At 40.0% G+C, this 22746-nt stretch overlaps 1 protein-coding gene across 5 annotated transcripts; it reads right to left on the bottom strand.

The window, feature by feature from the left end:
* Positions 1-2688: 2688 nt before the first annotated feature.
* On the bottom strand, positions 2689-22410 carry uckl1b (uridine-cytidine kinase 1-like 1b). Of its 5 annotated transcripts, none has more exons than XM_031316745.2 (15): positions 22162-22410; positions 15373-15566; positions 14664-14770; positions 13495-13665; positions 12865-12936; positions 9901-10090; positions 9642-9703; positions 7642-7661; positions 6771-6869; positions 6559-6652; positions 6003-6065; positions 5762-5884; positions 5310-5417; positions 5060-5216; positions 2689-4302 (listed from the first exon to the last, which is right to left on the bottom strand). In XM_031316745.2, the coding sequence occupies exons 1-15, from the start codon at positions 22197-22199 to the stop codon at positions 4223-4225; spliced, it is 1578 nt and encodes a 525-aa protein (XP_031172605.1). In that variant the 5' UTR covers positions 22200-22410; the 3' UTR covers positions 2689-4222. The 5 variants fall into 5 exon arrangements, with proteins under 5 accessions (XP_031172605.1, XP_031172602.1, XP_031172603.1 ...); XM_031316742.2 differs by lacking the exon at positions 22162-22410 and adding an exon at positions 19267-19793; XM_031316743.2 differs by lacking the exons at positions 7642-7661; positions 22162-22410 and adding exons at positions 8805-8821; positions 19267-19791.
* Positions 22411-22746: the final 336 nt, after the last annotated feature.

Raw genomic sequence — 22746 nt, 5'->3', positions numbered from 1 at the left:
TGCCGCTTCAGGCTGCTCCATGAGCCTCAGCACGCAACAGTGTCCACACTGAGCGCATGTCCTTTGACAAAAACAAAATTACTTGATTAAAAAGATGCAATAAATGTCTATTTGTATGTATCTATAAAACTTTTTTTTTTTTTTTTTTTTTTACTATTTGAGGATAATTCTGGTCCGTCACATCTGAAAATGTGCACCTTCTGGGTGATACACTGGTGGGTGTTACCATTTTCTGTATAATATAAATGTTCAGATGCACAAGGGTCCACTTTATGGAAAATAATAAGATAATACTGTTGGTCACCAGCATTGCTAATCCCCATCATCCAAAAGCTATGCTTTTTGAACTCATTACCCTAAATGTAATAACTGTGTCTGCTCAAATAACGTGTACTGTAGGGTTTTGATTTTTGTGACCAAAGGAGGCTATTTTGTTGTTGCTGTGTTGTAAAGTCATTAAACAAATAAAACTATAAATTAAGATAATTCAGCATCCATAATGTAACATAATGTAGATTGACAGTTCGAATTTTGGCGCCAGAAACAACCTTCATCCATTGAGTATAAAAAATGAGAAAATACACCTAAAAAAGCCATTGATTAAAGTAACAATAGTGACTTTTGTTCATTCTGGTTATATAATTTTACTTCCTCCTGTAAAAAAAAAAAAAATTATGTTTATAGGAGGATACAGATGCTGTCCTAAATTTCATATCTCATTTCAATAAAATGTAGCTTTTACAATGACAAACTCCAAATAGCCACAATTAAATGCATTTACACAACATATCTGGCTCATATGCGTGCAAATGTTCTCATTCAGAAAACTCAGAGCACAATATAAGAAGTTTAACACCACAACTGGCTCTCTGTTGTTAGCTAACCTGCGCTGGAATCACTCAGAGAGCAATTAAACACTCCAACAACAGAGCCTAATGCACAAACTGCATCTCATACTAAAAACATCTAAATCACCCTGGCCTGACTTTATGAGGATAGTCCAATCTCTTGTGATTAACTATGCAGATGGAGAGCATGCACGCACGCACGCACACACACACACACACACACACACACACACACACACACACACACACACACACACACACACACACAGAAAGAGTGAAAGGAGAAAGAAGGAGAGAAAGGGAAAGACAATACTTTACCCTCTTCAACAGACTAATCCAAACCCTCTTCTCATGATTCAGAAAATACTTCAACGTCTGAATTATTCATCCTCAACTATTTGCATTAAGCCACTGTGCTGTGTTGGCCTACTCATGCCATCACTTCAACATTTACAGACACACTCACTGCCAGATAGCACATTAACCAAACAAAAAACAGCCATAAATACATAGTTACTGTCCATGTTTCCTCCCTTTCATCTCGCAACAATCATTACAATAATGGAGGATTGTGTAAAGTTTGTGTTGAGTCTCCTTCTCTCTAAGAGCTTTCAAAGTCTCCTCTGAGTACTTCTTACCCACATGGCAGACCCTCTGACTCCTCAGACCCAGTCAAGGCAGACAGGGACACAATCTTCGTCACTGTAAAGTCAAGACCAAAAGAAGGCACACAGGAAGAGAGCAGAGCAACCTGGAGCCAAGCTAGTGACATGAGGATGAAAAAGAAACACAGGTCGCTGAGTTAGAAAAGGCCACTCCTGCTGTCTCTACTGAGCTGTGACCTCATCATGCTCTGTACTACCAATGGGGATGCAACACACACACACACAGACACACACACACACACCACCTTCCTGTTTGTCAGTGCTGGTGGTAAACTTTCCACTGACATCTCCATTCAAAGGACGAATATGAAGTTTTAATGCATTTTGACATTAAAAATAATAACGAAAAAAACATCTGTATTAAATTAAAATACTTTTCAGGAAAATGTCATCATGCAATGGAAGATAGAAATCATTTGTGTGTGTGTGTGTGTGTGTGTGTGTGTGTGTGTGTGTATGTGTGTGCGTGTGTGTATGTGTGTAGAGGGGCAATATTGCTAAATATTGTGACTTAAAAAAGGAATAGCAGGCAAATATGTCTTTACATTTATGGGAATTTAACAAATGAACTCATAACATTTTAATCAAAAGTCAGCAGTTTTAAATGTTAAAGAATTAAAAAAAAGCTTTCAAATGTATGACAGTATTTTGCATATTTAACTCTAGATAAACTAGAGCAGTAAAGGAAGAAAAATGCCGCTGCTGAGCTTCGTGATATTCTTAGCTCTTGCACGTCTTTTGACTTGTCCTTCTCACATCCCCTCCCTCTGAAAACAGATGCCTCTTGTGGGTCAATATCTAACAGGCTGCCGGTTTGTAATTGTCCATCAGCCTCATCAAATGTGTGTCAATCATACTTTACCATGGCTCCCGTCTTGACAGCTGTCGAGGGTGATAATTATGGAAAGTGATGGAGGATATCACGGTTCCTTTCCATGAGAAGAGGACAACCACAATATCCTTCCTGTTCATTTTATGTGTAAGTAATGTCTTTCTGTCTTAAAATGTTTGATAAAGGAAAAAAAAGATGCAGGTAATGGTGACAGGTTTACGTTATGCGCTGAGAGGTGTGTTTCACTATAATAATGATATATACAAACGAGACTAAGATATGACCTCTGTTTAACTGGTGTGAGCTTGCTGAACACTGGAAAACAATTCACATTTTACATGAATGAAATAATACACTGTGAGCCATTTAAAAGCTCTACTGCACTTTTATTAATTAACAGCAGCAGTGGTAAACACAAAACAGCACACAGTCAAACACTGAGGCTGAAAACACAATCGATGAATTTTCATTACAGAGTGACTAACATTTGTATTCAGCAGTAAGCACATACCACACAGTACAGGTGAGTAAACGGAAAATGAATGGTGTGCCAACAGTAGTAACAGTGCTTGTAGCTAATGTGGCTACAAGTTGCATTCAGTTCTTGTTTTTCCCACTTCATTTTTTTTTTCTTCAAAAATGTGATTTTTTTGTGAAATGCTCCATTTATTATAATTATTGTGAACTTGTTAAAGCGAACATCCTATTAATGAATATGCAACACTTCTCCCCTTTAGATATGGATGAACACTTTGGAGTGCGACCAAACGTCTGGCAAGCTGTCAACATTCTTCTAAAAACAAGGCAATATTAAAAAGGCAACCTTAACAGTCAGATCTCATTCATTTCACTACTAATACCAAGTATAAAAATAATTTACTAGCAGGGCTTTGTGAACACCGCACTTTTTGAACTGTAGATGTTCTGAGTCTATATGCATCCTCAACTCAGCAGCCCTTTTATTTTATTATATATATACATTTTTTTTTATTAAAACCAACAATCCCATCTAGTGCATGAAAAATGGAGACATAAAGCAGGAGTGGGACTAAAATAAACGCTTAATCTGTTTGTTAAATGCAGATGACCCATTTTAAGAGCACCAAAAACATGCACGCCTTGCCTGCTGACTGGTCAGGTCTATCCATAGGAAAGACTATGTAATTGAAGGACATGCTGAATAAATATACACCACAAGTGCATAATTTTGGCTGTATAATGAAAAAACGTTTTTAACACCCGTTTCCACTGGTTAGGTCAGCATCCACGAAAAGAAAAAGGGTGAACCAGAGAGCTAAAAAAACAAAACAGATACACCCACACATTTTCCGATTGCAAGGTCCTTCAGAAAGTGCTCATGTCGATGGAAGTTGAAAAACACAAGATCATGTTCCGATTTTACATATGTGAAAGTTGTGAGAAAAGTATGTGGTAAATAAACTTAAAAGCTTGATGTCTTTTTTTTTTTTAAACGGCACTGCAAATCCACATTCAGTTGTCGTCCACAGTACACGGCTTAAGGCTAGATCTCTTTTCAAAGCAACATGCCTGCAAATTTCAGAGATTGTCACAATTTAAACACTAAAATATTTGGACTTAATAACATACTGTACATATAAAAATATTTCATACTTCATTACCCAACTTTTCACAACAGCATTTACATAAGATAAAATTATATACTTTAAAATTTCAACAAGGTTTACTGTACATTTGCAGTGTTTTGTCCTGTTTTCAGTTGATTTCTCAGGGCACCTTGTTTGGCCCTTGAAGGATGCACGTTACGGCCCAACAGAGGCAAAGAATATGTCCTCACAATGTCCTCCGAGGGGCACAGCCCTGAATCACACGATAAGTTGTGTAAGATAATAATTCAATCAGTAACTGGGCTCATCCATCTCTTCGTCGCTCCAGTCAGGGGGTGCATCTGTTCCAAAGTATCGATCCCCGAAGTTTCCTGCAAAGACGAAAAACATCAACATCAGTTAAAACTAAAGATTATAGATGACATCACGTATAGATCAAGCACACCATGTGGAGAAAAAAAGTAAATACAATGCAATAAATCACGGTTGTCTCTGGGTTTTTGGAGCACTTTGGTGCAAATGATGTCATACGCTCATTTGCACCTAATTGCATTTGCATATTAGTGAGGTAATCGCACAATTATTTGCATTAAGCTTAGTGGTTGTCGGTTGCAGCGAGGGAGAGATCAATAAAGCAAAACTTGGAGTAGCATGAGCCTGTGCTGAAGTTGTCGCTAGCTCTGTGGCTATCCCCCTTCACTTTTTTTTAACCAGCAGGTAGCAAGCAAGAGACTGGAACTTGGCTTGGGTCTTAAGGAGTCGTAGCATTTAGGCCTATTCACTGACAAATCAACTGTACACACTCTGCACTGCTACGTTCATAGCTATAATGTTACTGCTAACTTCATACTCACCGACACACACCTCCCTCTCTCTTTTTCCCTCTCTCTCTCCACCACACACACACTCGCAAACGTGTGGGCTGCAGCTATGTGCTGGGCAGACGCCCGTTCTGTGTGTCCGATTGTCCTCCAGATGCTCTCCACATTGTTTTTACGTTCATAGCATTATCTATAGTCTATGGTTCATACGCTTAGGCGGTATGCAAAAAACGCTTAGCAATGTGCCTAAGCCGTATAATGGCAGGGTAACCCGTAAATAGAATATCTTCTTTTCACCATTACTCACCTATGCCAGGTATGATGTGGAAGAGATCATTGACCTTCTTGTCAACAGCTGTGGTGATGATTTTGACCTGTGGGAACGCGTAAGCCACTGAATGGACTCCCATTTCAGCCATTAGCAAAGACACCAGCAGGATCTTGTCCTCCTGAACATCATGGTCCTAAAAATGAAAACACACACGTGAATACAGGCTAAATGAGGGATGCAATTTATTGCAGGAAACGTGGACTTGTGAACAATCAGGCGCACCCACCAGTAGGACTCGAACAGCCATCATGGCAGCAGCTCCAGTGGACACAGTACAGTCCATCAGGATCACATGATCTTCACTGATGTCTTTCGGTAGACGCAGGTAATGAAGCTTTAAAGGTTTACAGACAGCATGTGGGTTAATACCAATACCAATAAACCAGACCAGTACCATCCTGTAGCTATATCCCCGGCATTATGCAGAAATTGCCCAACCTGACAATATCCTAGAAAGGTCACGTAGATAAGCAAAAACTATGATGAAACCACAAGACCAAGCTGCAGCAAACTCAATGTAAGATATTACTAAAGAAATGTGTTCATATGTGAATAAGCTCATGTTTATTTGAACATTTCCATATTTAAAAAAAGGACAATAAAAATGTTTGTAGGACAATAATTTTCAAATGTTTTACACAACTTCTAAAACCTATAAGCTACATTTTAAATCTGTACCTCTGGTTCTCCCGTGTCCTGGTTGGTCTGGATGAGGATCTTGCCGATGCGGACGTCTTTGCAGACGGCCCTCAGAGCTGGCTCCATGGTCTCCCCGGCTCGCAGGATAGACACACCTGTGATCTAAAAAAAAAAAAAAGAAGAAAAAAATGAAAAAGAGGTTAGTTGCATCAGTTCAGGTAGAGACAAAACTCTTTTGAATGGTCTTTAAAATAAAAGGAAGTAAATGGAGTTCACTCACCATCTTCCCGTGGAATGTCCTGCCTTCATAATCCTCTCCCTGCGGGGTCTGGACTACGCGGACCTGAGATAATATCAAAAATCATAACAGTGTCAGTACAATGCTGAACCCAGCACTATAGTGTACTATAGGAGTCAATACTTTCATTTTCAAATTTCAGTCATGTGTATGTTTGTGTCATGCAAACCTGTATCTCATGGTTAAGGTATGGAAACTTTCCATTGTGGTGACTCGATAAGTTTCCATGCTCATGCTGCAGCCAATTATGTGTATGTCTATCTGATTCTCCTTTTAGCAAAAACAAGCACTTACTTTTTTTCCATTCACCTTTATATTTCCCCATTTCAAGGCAACCTAATGTATTGTATCTCACTTCTGTTGCTGTGTCTTGTCAGCTTCTATCCATTGGTTAGCTCACGCTTTCTTTCTCCTACACGTGTCTCCCATCTATGCCCAGGTATCAGGTTCAGAGTCAATGCCCTACTTAATACAAAGAATTCCAGAACAGACATGCAGTGCTCGGAATTAATTAACACTGTATCTCAGTGTTTGGCACCTGCGAGGGGAGGAAGGAGAGCGCTCGCTCGATCAACAGACGCATCAACCTCTTGGAGTAGAAGATGAACTCATCGCGGCTGGTTTCCTTGTTTCTAAAAGTGGTGATTAGGAAAAGAAAGATGCAAGATTTATAATGAGGGTAGCTGCTGTATACTGCATTTTTTTTATGGATACAGATGTACATGTTAATGTGGGTTTCTTGGCTCATACCTGATTATGGTGTGCATGCCTCTGACCTGGGGTGTGCTCTCAAGAACACTGAGGGTCTGGGGGAGGGGTTGGGCCTGGTGTGCAGAAGCTAGGGCTGCCCTGTAACCACGGCAACAAATGGTAGCGCGTGGGTGGTGTGGGGCGAGAAGAGTGGAAAGAGGGAAGATGGACAGACACATGAATACAACACACATATATACGAGTACAATTAACACCTTTCTGCACAGGTATATACCTGTATGTCCAGGTTTACACACAAACGTGCACACACAAACTGTATGCATATTCAGAAAACAAACGCACACAAGACACAACACACCCACCCACACACACATACGTGTAAGTACATGCAAAAAACAAATTACATCACAAATAATTTTTCAGTAGTAGTTTGAGCAAAGTTGATAATGTTAGTGTGCAACCACTGTAGTAGGATTGCTTGGGAAAAAGCAGACACACAAAACTGCAATGCACACAGTGCCAGTATTGAGTATTTTAGTGGAAAATTACAACAGCACAGAGACCATGATAATGGAAAATACATTCAAAATGATCAGTTTTAAGATTAACATAATACTATATATGGATTTTAAATTTCACCGTGACATATAAATAGATGCATGATGGTTATTTTCCATGATAGGTCTCTACTACTTGCAATAATTCCCTAGGACTCCACACATACACATAGGATAGGATAGGATGTAGGATATCTTGTTAGCCTAGGTCTACCCTGGGCTCTAGAGGAAAAGACACACTGTTACACATCACACAGTGATGCAGTCATGTTGACACTACAGTATCCACGATGTCACTGAGAGACACATTAGCCAGATGCAAAGAAAAGAGAAATCATAGCAAATCTGCTCACATATCCCAGCGAAGTTTCCTCTATAAGGAGAGTTTTTCGACAAAACAACCATCACAACAGAGGGGACACAGAAAGACGAAAAACAACAGATAAGAGGAGGAAAAAAATGAGAAGAGACACAACATCAGGTGGATGAATAGATGAAGGGATTAACACACACACACACACACAGTGAAAAGTGTGACAGCCGAGACTTGAAAATGTCAAATGTCTCGGAAATGAGCTTACCACCGAGGTAGACTGCCATTGTACGCTAAATAATAGCTTTGTTATTATTCATGAGTCAGGGAAGAAATTAAGTAACAGGCCATGCTTTAAAAGATCTTTACATATACTAGGGTAAAAGAGAGAAGTCTTTTGGATCAGATTTTTTATATCTATACACGTGCATCCATTGTGTGTACGCGTGGGAGGTGCACAAGCTGTTGTGCGGCTGTCACTCTTTCACCGTGTAGAACAGTAGAGGTTGGTATTTCAGCTCACAGGCCACAGCACATCCTGTGTCTAAAGACAGGCACCACGCTCACTTCCTCTCTCTCTCTGTCTCAGATACTGTGGCCGACATTCAATGGAAAAACTCAGCGCTTTGTAGTAGGGTATTGGAAACTTTCTCTGTGGCTGAGGTATGTGATAGTCAACAATAGCTGTAGCAAGAGCTTCCTCTCTCTCGCTTTCTGTTGTAGTCACTCTCTCTCCTATTCTTGCTGATGCTGAAAGGAGGGGTCAGTGACTTGACTCATTGGTGTATTTTTAGACACAGAAGGCAGGAAGAGTATAAGATGTCATTTCTCTACAAGGTATAGAGAAGGAAAACCAACATCTCTACATTAAATGCTGGCTGCACTACACCGCATTCAAACTTAGTTTGATTTTAAATGTTGACAGCGGCATTCATGCAGTTTTTATATTTATTCCATGCTGGTTTCTTTACAATATTTTAGCACAGTCTCATAATCTTATGATTGATCACTAATTAGCCATATTTGCTCTACAGATACAACAGTGCCGCCTGGTGATGTGCCATGGCAGCCAGCAGATCAGTGGAAGGTAGAGGTTGGTTTTGCTGGCCTCTTTTCCTCTCTCTCCCAGTAAGAAGCTGAAGCAGTCAGGGAACTGGACAGATGGTGAGAAGAGAATGATAGACAGGATAAAGGCCACTCTACCTGACGCTGAGCTCGCGCTGTGAGCCATGGAGGGATTTGAGGTGAAGGGGAAGTGGGGAGAGAGAGGGTGAGAAAGCAGTCCATCAGCGGCGTATGTGTTAATGTGTGTGTATGGTGGGGAGAAAACAAGGCAAACTGCATTGTGGCACAAAGTGCTCCCCACGAGCAAAAATGTGCCTTTGGTGACAATTAGTGCATGTTGCAAAACAAATCCAAAAGTCAAAACAGCACACTGGTTCAGTATTGAAAGGCTTATTCTGAAGAGGAAGCAGAATGTATTCCTAAATGTGAAAATACAATGCTTTGGCTTCAGATTCTGACTCTTATTGGATGATGACTATCGAGTATATAATATGTGTCTTATAATCCTTAGGCAGTAGTAAAGTAGTAACTTACAAATGTCAGACCTCAATAAGACAGACAGTAAGAGTGAATACTTTAGCAAACGTTAGTTTGCACCAAATAAGTTTGCACCAAATAAGTGACTAGAATTAATAACTGCTTTCACAATACTTATCTAATTATTCTGTTCACACTTACTGAACAAGCCTGAAAGAATCATGCACATTCATCCTCCCCTATAATCTGTGTAGTACATTTTCTATCCACCAGATGGAGTGATCAAGCTTGTAATTACTGACAAAAAGATTTGAGGGCTGATTGCAGCTACACCCTTTCTGAGTGCCAATCATCCCAACAGTATACAAAAAGGAAGGATGAATAAAAAGACATAATGCTCCACTAATATGTAATATACACTGGCATGGCACATTCTCTGTGTGTGTGTGTGTATGTGTGTGTGTATTTAGGTCTGTATATAGGTGAGACCTCTCCTACCTCCTCCAGCTGACTGTGGACATGCTGCACGATCAAATCGATGGCCACCATGTTGCCCCCACCTGATGGGATGATAAACGGAAACACCAAGTGGCATGATGTTAACTTCAAAATTATTGGAGGGAATAAACAGTGACTTATCTCTCTCATTTCACACCAGTTAATGACTTTATTCCTTTTTATATCACTGGTATCATAGTAGTAGTTAAGTACGGTAATATTTAACCTATTAACATATGTATGTGGAGAATGCACGCACCACGTGGGACCACAATATCAGCCAGGCGCATGGTGGGTTCAATGTACTGCTCAAACGCTGGCTTGACGAATTTGTTGTACTGTTTGATGACACCCTCAATGTCTCGGCCCCTCTCTGTTATGTCCCTCCGCAACCGACGCACCAGCCGGATGTCGGAGTCTGTGTCGACAAAAATCTTCATGTCCAGCAACTGACAGGAGAACATGAAACATTCAAAATGTTAAGCTGAACATGACGCTTTGTATCACTTTCACACAAAGATTATGTTGGGAAAAAATGGCAAGCTAGAAATATCTTCTTACTATATATATATATTTTTAGCTTCTTACTATATTTTCTTTTTTTGCGGTTTTTTAGGTCAAACCATAGGAGCATAATTTAGCCTACAGTTGTGTCATGATATATAAATTATGTCAGGACATTTGTTTTAAAGTTGAAGGTTACTGTGCTTAAAATAAATGTTTCTTTTCCCTTGACAACCAGTGTGTTCAGAAAAAAAAATGGGTCTTGAAATAAGTCTGATAGTGGTGAACAGGGTTTTTCCTGCATAGAGGCATTTTTGGCACCCCCCCCAAAGAGGTTTTAGCCATCCCCAAAGGAAAATCACAAGCACCAAAATGATAAGAATTGAGAATAAAAATAGCAATTTAAATCCTCTCTTAATGTTTTTACCAAACAACTTTGAACAAGCAAACATAAACTTGAATATGAGCCCTAATCTCAGTTTTATTTCCAGAGTCAGGCTGTACCGGACTCTCCCTGTGATTTATTTAAACCAGTACAGTGCCCGTTGAAAATGTGCCTGTGTGGAACGGGCGATTGCTTGGTCTGTGGTATTGCTGCTTGTAGAATTCTTCAAAACCAAATTGTACCCCAAAATTACTTACAGAAGGACCCCAAACCACTTAATATGCAACTCCAATGTATAGCCTATGTCTACATCAGAGGAAGACATTGTACTACTGTATTTACCTGACAGAGAACAGGGCAGATTCAGAATGTAATCACAAAATATCACAATGACAATGTGGAGTAATCAGACATTAGCGTCATGGACTCATGGCAGTGCGTTACCCACCTGGCCTGTTATGAGAGCTAATCAGCACATATCTGCGTTAATCAACCACCAGAACTGGACCGTTTGTGTGTGTGTGTGTGTGTGTGTGTGCGCGGAGAGAGAGAGAGAGAGAGAGAGAGAGAGAGAGAGAGAGAGAGAGAGAGAGAGAGAGAGAGAGAGAGAGAGAGAGAGAGAGAGACGTTGTCTTGTGTTGTATGATCGTTAACGAATTTAACACTTCAGCAGAGGTGCTAATTACCATATAGGTTTAGTGGCTTGACGGTTAACGGTGAAGTGTGGATTTGATTTGCGGGGGTATTTTGGCGACGGAAATGTTATTAGTGTTGTAAGTTAGCAGTAGACTTAATTAACCCGACCCAGGGTGAGTCTGACAAAAACTGATGTGTCTGCCCGGTTCAACTCTGAGATTTTCTTGCATTGCACAGCGCTGTGAAGGAATAATCTCCAAGATTACGTTATGTTCTGCCAGCTCACAGCAATTTAATACAATAGCAGGAAAAGAGGCAAAGGCTGGAACACCCCAAACACCCCCCCCTGCGCTGTTGTAAAGCGTTCTGCATGTGGCGTCTGCGTGTGATGTGCAGGTTACCTTCCCCCCAAACATGGACATGGTCCTGCGCTGTGCTCAGTCAGTGTTCAGTGTGAGAGGGGGAGTGGCCAGCGGCTAGAGCGGCAAAAGCCAATGTGTGCTTCTTTTAACGATATATATTTAACCATATCTTTTGCATTTCTAATCCAAACGTCAAACTTGACACTGCACTTACTCGTGCCCGTAGCAAGACACCTGTCACGTTTGAAATCCATCGGACTAACGGTTCGAGAGATATGCGCATAACACACACACACACACACACACACACACACACACACACACACACACACACAGACAGACGTTCCTGCAATTTATAGATAGATATTAATATAATTTTTATAATTATAATTTAATTTATAATTTTTTTTAACTAGTTTTGTTAATTTAGGTTTCATTTATTCAAGCATAATATACATTTTTGTTTTTGAAATTGTCTGAAATAACAGGAAAATGCATAGATTATTGTCAAATAAGGTAACACAGACTCATTGCCTTTACTGCCTGATATTCGGACGATTACAGATGTAGCTCTTTTTAGGTCCAAACTCAAAACCTATCTGTTTAGAATGGCATTTAATACCTAGTAGTGGTGTGACAATTTCCCTCTCTTATTTCTATGTAACCGTGTTTCAATAGCTAACCGTAACCGTTAGCTATTGAAACACTGCTTTTTAAATAAATTATCAAATTGGAGCTGCAAGTGTGCAGTGACTCTTGAATAATCTTTATAATCTGTTTATTTTTGTCAGCCAGCACCCACCAGGTATGTGTTTAACCTACTTCTGTACGATTAAGTACAATTGAAGGGCCAATGTGTTTTAATTACATAAATTGCAGCTATATTCCCGTTCAGAAAGTACAGTACTGTACGTTATTGAACAGATTTTACTTCTAGACTTGTAGATGAAAAAACAGCATTTTGTTTTCCAACTCATTATAGTTCAATGCTTTATAATCACATCCCATATAATAAATCTTTAACACATGAAAACATTAACTTGTATTAGTCTGTGTATGAAAATACCTGTCAATCAATTTGGAACTAATAGGTAAGGTAAGGATAAAGGATAAATCTGTTAAGTAAGTGACATCTTACAGCTGAATAATAAACTTGTCATTGCTCTCTGGTATATCAGTTCAAATCCAGTGCTTTAAAAATACAATTGAAAAATGTTCCCTCCCATATTATGCACAGAAAAACAAGTTTGACGACATGCACAGATAAAAATTAATTTGACACCAGCACATTCAACTAACCAGCTGAACAAGTTAGAGGACAATAACCTCGCCCTACCTGCAACAGCTTTTTATCTGCAAAGGCCATGATTCCCTCAAAGATGATAACACTGGCTCCATATACGGTTTTCTGTGGTGGACACACGTGCATGCATTATTACAGTACAAAGTTCATATACAGTACATACAAACAGCATAAGTTATTGCAACAATCATCATGCCCAATCCTAATTTGACAGGTGCTACTGATGAGAGAAGGTTTAACTGTAGTTAAAGAGATATTTTGCTGATTTAAATCCAGCTCTGTGTCATGGCCCGCGGAACGGATAAGCGGAGGTCTGCCGAGATCTGCCGTCGTTTCACGTCATCTGGCGGATCTCGGCAAACCTCCGCTGCTCCGCTCCTCCATGCGCTGACACCACGGAAGGAAGCCAAACATCGTTCATTTGCACACACTGCCCACACAAAGATGACACAGCGCTGGTTTAAAATGGGCAAAGTATCCCTTTAATGGATATGAAAGCATAAACAGAAGAAATCACAATAATTGCTTGTAACCATCTGGAGTAGCAGATTTGCAGTGTGACTCTGAACCTCTGGCGAGGGAGATTAAAAACCTCTTAGGTGGCATGCTCATAAACTCACAAAGTGCATTGCAATGTGTTTGGGTGTGTGCTTTCATCCTTACCCATTCCTTCTGTCTCCCGTGAGTTGTAAAGTCATAGACAGGGATTTTTACGCTCTTGCCCTGTTTGAGTTTGTGCAGGGTGTGTGTCAACAAATCAAAGTCAAAGGCATCAGGGTGGTCAAAGTTATAGTCATTACTGGCAGCCCGAGTCTGCTGTTCCGGGGACAGGACCTGAGGATCGCAAACAATGCTAGAATTACTTTACAGTGAACTTGCCAAAACAATAATGCTTTCAAAAATGACAAAAAATGATTTCCTGATCAAAATACTGTCTCTGTCTCACAGTTTCTGGCTTTTGCTAAGATACAAAAAAGTGTTTGCATATCACAATAAAAATGCATTCCAATAAAACAGGCACACTTAATGGATTGACACATCATTTACATAAGCTTATGCAAAAACACTTAGACACAGATCACAGTTCAAGAGCAGTTGAAGTTAGGGGACCTAAATTTAGGAGAACATCATGCGACACTGTGACGTCTGTACCAGGTGGTGTGTGTGTTTGTGTGCGTGTGTGTGTGTGCGCCCTCAGGGTGGTTGAACATTGAAAGCCCAGACCTGGTATTTGGCAGTTTTAGAACAGCAACACTCCCTTCTCAAGTTAACTCAAGTCAGTACCACAGGCCAGTGGTAAATCCCTCCTACTCTGCACAGCCTGAACCGCTGCTGTCAGATTGTGACAGGATTACATAACCTGAGAGTGGGTGGAGGTATTGAGGGGCAAGAATGATGGCTCTTGCTTGATTGCTCTCCAACACTCTTTTTCTCTCCCCAGTTCGCTCACCACTGTGCTTCTCTTTTAACTCATCCGCCCTCTAATATTTTATCCTTTCTGTCTCCTTACTGTCATTTCCCCCCTGGGATCCAAAGGCAATCCTATTCTGTCTTTCACGTAGTCTCATTCTTTCCTTCCTTCTGGCTGCTGAAGGGTTAAAAGCCATTCAAGACTAATGATTTATTGGACTTATCCGATGATCTCAAGAATCTGAAAGCATTTGGATTGATGTGAAAACATGAACAAACATGTCAAAATGCAGGTAAGCTAAATTTGAAGTAATAGGCATCCAGGATCTTAACCTCACATTTCAACATTCATAAACAGGTGTGTGGCTGCATGCAAATAGACACACACTATACAGACGACACATACTGCACCACATGCACACCTTGTAAAACGAGTCCATTGAAAGTAGTACAACCCATGGAACATCTAGATCTTCAATAATTTTCCTGGCTACGGTTGTCTTTCCTGAAGCGCTGCCGCCACACAGACCTGTGACAGAATATTGACACAGAAATTAGGTAATGTTTGCATACACATCATTGCAAAAGTAATTTTAAAATACCTTTGCCTGGTGGGAATGTAGTCTACTAGTGCTAGCTTGACAGGGCACCCCATTACTTGCACATTGAGGTTGCTTTAGGCTATTAATTGCATGTAGAGAGGGAGGCAGAAACAGCAACCTCTCACTCAGTCAAAATGCCAATAACGACTCTGAATGAGCTTGTCAATACACATTAGCAGTAAATATAGTGACCGTTTATTTCTGCAAAGGGCATTTCTTATCTGCTCATACAGGGTATCAGTTAACTTACTTTCCAACACATAAATATTACTGTGTCAAACGTGTAATAGTAAGGTACTGAAATCTTTAGATTTAGACTTTGGACTCAATTCTTGATCTATTCTAGGGCTGCTTTTTTCTTCAGTTTTGAGAACTCACTCTTAAAAAGATGTACAGTATTGGCACTATGTGTTTAGATGTATGACATTGCAAATTTGTGGTAGAATATACTCAAAATGAAACAAAGATTTGAAAGAAAGAAAACCCCATTGTTTTTACATTGCGGCGCGCATCTCTTTAAGTGTCCTACCAATGACGAAGGCATCTTTGGACTGTGCTCCATGTTCGTTGTACCAGGGTGGGCGGCCAGCGGTGTAGATGGTTCGTTTGGAGGTGCGTAGTAGAGGAGGCTCAGACTTGCACTGACTGGTAGTCCTTTTCCTGGGTGAAAGTCCTGTGCTTACCGAGGGGAGAAGCCGGTCCAGTGATCCCTCCCCACTTCCACTGTAAAGCAACAAACACACAACAAAGCATGCTATCACTGTCAGCTTTTTTTTTGGTTGCATTTTGTTAGTTTATATTTTATGGAACTGAACAAATTCCTGGTTTTGCATAGCACTGTATATATATACCTTTAAAAAAGTCATCATCATTTTAAACAATTACATCTGTAGTAGTGCTATATACTGCAATAAAATGGCTTGTGGTCACAGTATGACAGGGATTTTTATTTAACTACTGTAATAAACTACACACTAAAACATACGATAGTACAACCACTGTTCATTAGTGCCATTGTGTCATAAGTTGCATTTGAACAGTGGTAAAAGCTGGTGTTAAACAGACAATAAGGCTGTCGAGAACAAGAAAGTTATGATGACACAAATATAATTTATCTTTAATGAATCAAAAGCTCCTTCCTGTTCCTCTCCAGTGATGAAACACCGACAGACAGACAGACTCAGTTTGAGTGTGTAACTGTGGGATAGAAATGCAGTCAAAAAGTGACCCAGTTAACTGACAATAAACAAGACTGAGCTGGTGTTGTGCTGTCTACTGTCGTGGGTTAATGTTTAGTAGTATCTCTTCAACGGGTGAGCTTTGTCCAATCTTGTACTGTATAACTGCTGCAAGTACGCTACAGGCCTCGGATCAGTTGTGCAACTGAATGGTGTGTTCATGCAATACACTAACAGTGGTGGTAAGAGACTAAGATCTTCTGCAATAATATGTTTTGACAGATACCAAGATAAAAAGGTCCTCATAAACAAATGACAAGAAGCTCATTCAAAACAGGTATAAGACTCTAATGGGAGCCAGGTAGAGTGAATTTGCATGGACAATTCAAACTGAACACGTTGGACAAACACATCTTCTGCGCAACACAATAACAATACTGATGACTAAATTCCCACTAAGAGGAATTTACTTAATACCTAGTTAAAAGTGTCATGCATTTCAACACCAAAAAACTGCATCTGCTGACTTTTGTAACAGTATCTGGCAAAAAAAGTTACTAATTGTTCCACCCAGAGAACAAGAGTTTTCACAAGAGGAAAGTGAAGAAGAATAAGCATTAACATTCAGTTGAGGGTTGTCACTAATACAAAGAACTGATCTAACCCTTTGTTGAGTAACCGGCTTCTCATACTCAACTTCCCTTGGAAAACCTGCTTCACCTCTCTTACAAATGTTTAGTCTGTCAAAGTCTGCGGCATCTGTGGTGCATTATCTTTACAAAAAACTACTTGGACATTGTAAGTGAAGCTATCACTTTTAATTCACTAAAGTCATAAATAATAAATAGCACAAGAAATATCACCAAGAAGCATAACCAAAAACAAATGCAGACTACCTTAGTTGTTTTACAAACACAAGTTTCTTAGAGTGATAAATCTCACCAGGTAACAGTTGCTAACAACACTTACTGTAGTATTCGAGACATCCACACTTCACCTAGTGAGGATTGTAAAAAGCCAGATGCCATAACTTGAGTAAGCTGTGTAAGAGCGCAATCCTGGATATCCCTCTGTCTATTTCTCAGTTATTCAGTCAACTCTCAGCTTCCACTTATTTATAGACCATACACCTACCCAGGTGGAGTGTCAAGAGGTCAGATGTGAGTTTGGATGGAGCCAGGAAACGAGCTTTGACTGAGATAACACTTAGACTATGAGGCATAGCACACTCGTCCACTATCAGTTAAAGCCAAACCAGGGTGCAATAAAAGATTAGTCTAGTTGACTGCTGAATCATACCCTTCTGGAGTGGGTACAGTCACAGTATTCATAAACACACACACTCATCTTTGAATGCAACAACAACGAAAGCATTGACAACATTGTTTGTGTACCCAGAGTTTACTAAAAAGAAAGGTTTTGAACAACTCACTGTAGGTCTCCGGCCGCAGCCATTTTATCAGTCAAAAACAATCAAAAAAACATAACAGGGAGGAGAGTAAAGATGGAAAGCTCCTAAAGCTTAGTTCCATATAAATGCACTGATTATTTCTTGTTTTGTCGTTATTGAAAAACAATATTGACCTCGAAGTTGAAAAAGGAGGCTCATATGGAGTCCGTTCATTCGCATTCGGATATCGATTCGTTTTGACTACCGAGGTGGTAGCGGCCAGAAACAACAAGACCTACAGTGAGTTGTTCAAAACCTCAGTTTTTTAGTAAACTCTGGGTACACAAACAGTGTTGTCAATGCTTTTGTTAAGGTGTAGAGCCCCTGGTGATACTTCGAGCAAAGTTTCATGTTGTGTCGAGCCTTCTTAGTGTTTTAAAAATAGCTATTTTGAGGCTAGCGTAAAAGTGTCCCTAGGACTCCCATTCAAAAGGCCATTTGACCGAAAAACGAAAATTCGGTAAATCTTAAAAGTGGCGATTCCGTCCTAAATATACGAAAGTTTGACTCGGGTACATTCACAAAAAGACCCTAGGTTGCATTTTGGCGAGAGTTACGCTTTAAGGCCCAATGGTCAATGATAATAGCAGCAGTAAAAAGGGCAGAGGGTCATGGGTCACGCTAGGATTGCAAAATTCCAGGAATATTTAAGGTGGAACATTTCAATGGGAATTAACAGGAATTGATGGGAATACATGGAAATATGCCATGTGGTGAGTTAGCTAGCTACCAAGTTTATTTTAGTAAGTTTATTTAAAAAAATACATGTTTTACAATAAAGGATGAATGGAAATAGATGAATAATCTATGTGAAAGCATTTAGATGCACATGTGATGGGAGAATGCACTGTGCATGCAGATGGTTGTAATTTGACTGAATTCCTTTTTTTATGGAATGCTGGGAAATGATGTGTTGGAAGAGCTGCTGAATGTAGTGCATGGCTACAATTAAATGGGCATGCTTTTAACCAAAAAAATGCTTTTCATGTGTATTTCCCCCCCAATAAGTTAACTATTAAAAGCTACGCTATTCAAATTGTGCAAAGATTTAAAAATTCCCACGCTTTCTCTTCCTTTGGACATTTTTCGACTCTGCAACCCTAGTCAGGTCTTACAATACATGTTGTTCCTTTTTCCCTCCAACCCAGGACTCTTGGCTTTGTGGAGGGTCTTGATTCAAGATTCAAGAGATTCAAGATTCCCTTTATTGTCATTTAGCAAAACACAGAAATATGTAAAGCATTAACGAAATTACGAGCATGGCTCCTTTAAAAAGACAGATACAAAAACAGGGTGACAAAATAGAGGTCTACAACAAACAACAAAGATGGAAGGCAACACATGGCATTCATTTGACGAAACACAACCTTAAATCTACGGAGACTACAACTTCCTAGTTCAGTTGGGGTTTCTGAAAAACGAAATGTAAAATAATTAAATGGTTCATATAAATGAACTGTATAGCTACTACTGTTTGCATCTGACAAAACTCCTCACACACCTAAAATACAACTTAACCAACTCTTTACTTTTTCATTACAATGTCAGCACAAAAGCATTATTTCAGTCACTCGCACAGAATTTGTGTTACCACATATGCAAACTTTCCCAAAGCATGTCAACAAAAACCTGAGGGCTATATCAAAGATAGCTATAGACTGCAATTGTCTCTCCTGTTTATCCACTTTTTGAAGAGAGAAGCTATGGAGATGTAAGTAAACCTCTCTCAGGGTGGAAGAGCAAAAACACCTGAGGACACTAAAGTCAAAAAAATAAATAAATAAAATGCACTTACCTGCCATCAGATCTTAGAGTCCAACAGCCAGATATTCGAGCTCCTGAGTAACATGGTAGAGAGTTCATAACTGGAGAAAAATTAAGGGAGGCTCCCACTGTGTGTACTCCGCAAGTTGTGTTTTAATCCTATATTACTGTCAACAGGTATACCTAGTATATATACACACACTCGCGCACAATAAAGCACTTAACAGCACTGCCCTCTGGTACAACACATCCAGAGAGAGAGAGAGAGAGAAAGGGTGGGCAATATAGAGGGGATGATAAACGAAACTTTAAACATCTGTTTAGCTTTCTGTTTCTTCCATTCAGTGGAGCAATAGAGGGAGAGAGAAGGCACTGCAGCTTGGTAGAAAGAACACACTCAGTGTGGAACTACAGCACAGCTTTTCCCTCCTCTTTCACTTGCTCTCTACTCCTCCCCTCAGTCGTCCGACCAACAAATGTAAGAGGATAACCTACCCTACAGATTATGTTCATTAGGTGGTATTAATAGCACCAGGTTAGAGCCAGACCTTCCTACTCTTGGCACACACACACACACACACACACACACACACACACACACAAGCCAAGCTTTGGTCATCTGTTTTTGACAGTCAGTTTCACAATTTGTGGCTGGAAGTGAAAGAGGGACCAGAAGAAAGCTACAGAGACACTGATAAACAACTGGGAAAAACTGAAAGACAACCCTCCTCCTCTGTTTCAGGCTGTTGGGGAGGTGAAGAGAGGGAGAAATGGAGAGAGAGAACATGACAGAAGGGAAGGGCAGAAAGGAGGCAATGTGCTTTTTCCCCTGCAGGGACTTGCCGTCTCCATGAGCCTTACACCAGAGTCTGGAGACGTCAGCATGACAGCAAACACACACACACACCCACAGACACACACCCACACCCACAGACACACACCCACACACACACCCACACACACACACACACACACACACACACACAAAAAAAAAAAAGTCCCCTCCCTAACTTTACTCACAGTGAAGGGTTGGGAATAAAAAGCATGATGAAACCCAGCACTACCTGACTGCTCTATCAGCTGACAAAGGAACAGCCCATAGGCAATGCACACATAAACACACACATGCACACACTTACACTCCTCCCAGGCCACAACTTGCACAGACAAACAAATCATTATTCTCAGAGATCAGAGGAGACGGACTAATTGTATCCCAGTACAGCGAAAACAAATCAAAGAACTGAGCAAGCCACAGCTCAATAACCACATCGCTCAGATAAGCTACTAGATTAGATTTAAACCAACATTTAAAGTGTTTCTAAATATTTGGATTTTGGACTTCTGACAAGACCACATTTCGGTTTACTTGCTTGTTAAGACCACAGGGGAGACAGACACACGGTTCTTCACTGTAGTTTTGGGACTGTTGTGGTTACTTTAAACTGCAGTCAAATGACAGCTGCAAAGCAAGAAAGCCACATCGAAACAAGAAGCCTAAACTGGTTGCCATGCCAAACATTCAGCTGTCTCTCTATGGCTACAGAGACATTCAGAAGGGTCATAGGCCCGAGCTTAAGTGAAATTCACTGTGTAATATTACAAGTGCAGTGAGATAAATGTTATAACATTCATAATTTAATCATAAAAGAAACTGAACATCTTAAATGAAAAATGCAAGTCACATTTTAAGAGGTCAAAAAGGTACAATATATTTCAAGATCCAAATTCTAAATGTGTATCTAGTTTAGGAAAGACTTGTGTAAGTAGATGTATTTAGGGTGGACAAAATAATTAACCATAGCCATGCAGCTAAATAAACACTTTGCAAAGCGTACAGTATATTGTTTAAATTCTATTCCGACTGTCAGAGAGGTGTTTTTAGGCTATAGTTTGTGGTACTTTTGTGTTGGATTTCATTATATTGACCCACTTAAAGCACTGTATGTAAGTTGTGTGCAAATGTTTGCCAATTTCACATCATCAAAATATACACTAGCTTGTGTGTAAACTCACAGCTCCATCTTAAATATCTCTTTGAGTTTGCAGCTATATGTCAACAAGTGTACATAATGTAATCATGTGAGTATAACTTTAATGCTTGTGAAACCGGGTTAGTGAATTTACCAAAATAGGAAGTTACTCTCATTGGCTAGACCAATGCAGCAACACCCTCTTGTGGCCCAGTAGTAGGGTGGTACCAAGTTTAAGGCTAGTTTTTACTGTAGGTTGTTACAGAGAGCGGACTAACTGGGTCAATATTACAGTATGACATCATGTTTACTCAGCTACAGTACTAGTCACCTGAATCAAATGTTATCCTTTTCTGTAGCCTTGTATTTCCCCAGATAGGGGGCATTTGTTTGTCACAAATGAGCATTTTACTCATGCTGCAGTGCCAGCAGAAAAGACCATGTCATGCTTTTTCCCCTCTGCTCAATTAAATGTGTCTTTTACTGCTTTATTCAGCTCTCTCTAGCCACACCCGCTACATGATACGTTAACATATTTGAGGTGACGTGTAGTGTTTTTAAATACGCATTGTGATTTCCTGGTTTGAGAAGATTAAAATGAAGTTATGTCAGGAGGGCACCACGTGCAAAATATGACAATTGTTATAACCAAGTGAAAGAGTGGAGACAACGACTACGGACTACAAGTATTCTCCGTTAATATGACATCTGTAATAATCTAACAATTACACTGTAACTTCCTGGCTGCCATTACAGCGACATGTTGCTTTTCTATAAGGTAGCATAACTGTTCCAGTGACTGTAGGACTGTACCCATGCAGGCACACAGGGTGACAGCTCGTGTTTCCGTAAAGATGCTTAAACCAACTGACAGTGGACATTTTTAGAAAAGGTAGGCCGAAAATCGAAAGTCAATGGTTTCCAAAAAACACCAAACATTTTAACCGTTTTACCTGTTCGACACAGAGGAAGTTCTCTCTTCGTTCTCCATCTTTGAGAGCCTTTCTTCCCTGCTAACGGCGCTACTCTGTTGACAATCAGATGTTGAGAGTAGAGTTAGCTTAGCGTCGAGGCATCATGGGGCTTGTAGGCGTATCGTATTTGATTTCACCATTGCGTCCATAGACTGTAATGATTGCGTCCCAGGCATTACAAGCGTTGGTCCTCCAGATGGACTCCAAGACCCAGAATGCATCTTTTCTGTTCTTTCGATCTACAGCGAGTAGCATTTCCAGAATCATATCACACAGCAACAGCAGGGCCTTTCCCAAAGCTGAAACGGGTGAGGTGAAACAGACCACGTGTGGGATGTTAGATCTGAATACTGACTTTTATCATTTTATTGGTATTTTATTACAAACATAAACATGTTATTACATTTTTTGTGTGGCATTTAATTAAAAAAAGCATGTCTATGACTTTATGATACAGTTACAACTAAAGAAGGCAAATACCTACTGCTGTTAGACATTGCATCTGTAGAATGCAATGTCATCGTAATACATCTTACATATACCTCACACACTCTTAACACTGGG

Source organism: Sander lucioperca, chromosome 12 (genome assembly GCF_008315115.2).
Source record: "Sander lucioperca isolate FBNREF2018 chromosome 12, SLUC_FBN_1.2, whole genome shotgun sequence".
Lineage (NCBI taxonomy): Eukaryota > Metazoa > Chordata > Actinopteri > Perciformes > Percidae > Sander > Sander lucioperca.
Note: the sequence above shows the minus strand (reverse complement) of the source record. Positions and strands in the feature narration are given on the sequence as shown.